The following is a 3,074-nucleotide window of genomic DNA, read 5'->3' as shown; positions in this document are numbered from 1 at the left end:
TAAAACTGGTAATTGTTTTTGGTTCGTAAAGGAAGATGCTATTTATTTCTCGGATACAAACCCTCCGATTGAACTATTTAAAATATATCCATGGTGACAAACACGGCAGGCTTCGTTAATTCCTCGAATATGTTTATTATTGTTTGATTTATAATCAAATGGTATGAAGAAATACAGATGGAGGAGTTTTGTATGATTCAGTTGTATGTTTTTATGAAATTTCTCGATCTAAATTGATTTGAAGTAATTTTACTTTCATTTTTCTTCATTAGTTTTGATTTTAGAAAATTCAAAATGTTATATTTGTTACACAATCATGGACAAAGTCATCATTTTACCTTATTCATTTATTCTAATTAAATTAAATAAATACTTTCCATTTGATTTCGATGCTAGTAATTATTATGTAGCAAATTAACCAAATTGGAAACAAATACCGAAGAAAAGGTAATTAAGTTTTTATATAAAGTTCGTCTTATCCATTTAGATTCTCAATGCGTGAAAATGGCAATTAGGACCTACAAAAAAGAAGAAGAAGCAACATTTACAAAACAATTATATTTTATATATAATAATTATATTTCGACATGATAATGGATACTTTCTATTTTTATTTCAAAAATTAAATAAATATTTTCCATTCGATTTTTATGGTAGTAATTAATATGATGCAAAATAACCAAATTGGAAACAAAGGTAAATAAGTTTTTATATATAGTGATTCTATCCATTAAGATTCTCAATTTAACAATTATGTCGTAAATCATGCATGAAAGTGGCATTTAGGACCTACCAACAAAAAAAATCAAGATTTACAAAATAGCTATTTTTTATATATAATAATTATATATAGTTTGACATAATAATCGATACATTCTATTTTTATTTTAAATATACCCTATAGTAATAGAAAAAATAATAAAATATGATATCATTTTTAATCTAAAATTATGTTTCTCAATTTTAAGTCATGTTGAACTTAAAGCTTACATAAAATCGTCGTCCCTAATATGTAGAAAATACGATGAAACATTATTTTGTATGCAACAAAAAAGACTAGAATCGTATTAATATTTTTTTATTGGAGGTTTATAAGCATTTTTTGATAAGCCTATTTATTTTTCACACGAAATTATTAGCTATTTTGATATTTCAAAAGGAGGGTCTCGATGTAATTTACTCTCGTCTATGTTATCAAATTTCAGTTGATTGTGTATGTTCTATTTTTAGCAATTTTCATTGAGAGTTCAGGTGTAATACTTTACATATTAATGTTATATCGACATTAGAGAGTTTTATGTAATATTTTACATGTTAACGTTAAATCAATATCAAATCAGCATTATGTCGAAAAAAAAATTAAAATTACCAAAATAACAAAAAATTAACTGATTATAAAATAAGATTTACACTAATTAAAATTATTATAAATTATAAAACCTAAAAATATGTGGTAAAAACTTGTGTGAGTCTGTGTCACGAGCCGTATTTTGTGAGACGGATCTCTCATTTTGGTTATTCATGAAAAAATATTACTTTTTATGCTAAGAGTATTACTTTTTATTGTGAATATCGGTAGGGTTAACCCGTCTCACAGATAAAGATTCGTGGAACCGTCTCATAAGAGACCTACTCAAAATATATTTCAACTTTTCCTCGTATTAAACTGCTTAAAACTTAAGAGTAGGTCTTTTGTGAGACGGTATCACAAATCTTTATCTCGGATCAACCCTATCGATATTCACAATAAAAAGTAATACTCTTAGCATAAAAAGTAATATTTTTTTATGGATGACCCAAATAAAAAATCTGTTTCACAAGATATGACCCGTGAAACCGTCTCCCACGAATTTTTACCAAAATCTTAATCTTAAGTTTTGTAATCATTGGCGTGGAATAAGCTTTTTTGAAACCTATTGTAATTCACATAAAATATATAAAAAAAATTATGAAAATACCAGACTTCTAGAACCAGAAGCCTCTCCCCGTATTAAACCCCGTCTCCCATCGCTATTTTTCTTGCTCAAAGTATTCCGATCGATTGCTTGAACAATTTTCTCACAAGTTAGCACGAAAATGGCGTTGATTCCAAGATTCTTCCGCCGCCGATCCAACGACGCTTTCGATCCATTCTCTCTTGACATATGGGACCCATTCCAGGGCTTTCCTTTCAGCTCCCACTCCCGGCAACTCTCCGACAATTTGCGTTCCAATTTCCCATCCGAGATCTCATCTTTTTCCGGAGCAATGATCGACTGGAAGGAGACCCCCACTGCCCATGTGTTCAAGGCTGACGTTCCCGGGCTGAGGAAGGAGGAGGTGAAAGTGGAGCTGGAGGATGACCGTGTTCTGCACATCAAAGGCGAGAGGAAGAGGGAGATGGAGGAGAAAGGGGATACATGGCACAGGGTCGAGCGCAGCAGCGGCACCTTCATGCGGCGTTTCAGGCTGCCGGAGAACGCTAAGGTGGATGAGGTGAAGGCGAGTATGGCGGATGGGGTTCTGACTGTGACTGTTCCGAAGGTGGATGATGCCAAGAAGGCCGATGTGAAATCCATTGAGATTTCTGGTTGAATTGTCCTCTTTTGAAGATGGATTTTGTTAGTGTTGTCTACTGTGAATCTTATGTCTTGTGGGTATTATGGCTTTACGAATCTTGTGGTTTTCTTTTTCTTGTCTGGGTAACTGATAGGTCTATGTAAGAATGGTGGTGTTCTGCGTCTGTAAGTCTTTTGATCAATTCAAGAGTGGTAATAGAATCTTGTTTTCTAATAATAGTTGGCTCACGAAATATTCGGATCAAATGGACTCAAACAGCAGCTGAACTATAACTGAAATAGTTAGCAATCGGAATCAAAACCGGAACTGTATTTATGGGTGACAATATCGGTTCCACCGTCCCTTCGAACCCGAACCCTCGTTTTAAAACTGTTGCCAGCACTACAAGAGAAAAAAGACTTGATTCCATGTCTTTTTTTTTTGTATGACTTGATTCCACATCTCAATGTGGTGGAGCATATTCTGGATCAATAGACATAGAATAACAGTTCCATAAAGCTGCAGGGTCCACTAAT

General features: G+C 33.0%; 1 protein-coding gene across 1 annotated transcript; it reads left to right on the top strand.

Annotated features, from left to right (window-relative positions):
* Positions 1-1,966: 1,966 nt before the first annotated feature.
* LOC142547205 (18.1 kDa class I heat shock protein-like) lies at positions 1,967-2,775 on the top strand. The gene has a single exon (XM_075655368.1). It carries the CDS (start codon positions 2,077-2,079, stop codon positions 2,572-2,574), a length of 498 nt encoding a protein of 165 aa, XP_075511483.1. The 5' UTR covers positions 1,967-2,076; the 3' UTR covers positions 2,575-2,775.
* The last annotated feature ends 299 nt before the right edge of the window (positions 2,776-3,074 follow it).

Source organism: Primulina tabacum, chromosome 5 (assembly GCF_025594145.1).
Source record: "Primulina tabacum isolate GXHZ01 chromosome 5, ASM2559414v2, whole genome shotgun sequence".
NCBI lineage: Eukaryota > Viridiplantae > Streptophyta > Magnoliopsida > Lamiales > Gesneriaceae > Primulina > Primulina tabacum.
This window is presented reverse-complemented; position numbering and strand designations above follow the sequence as displayed.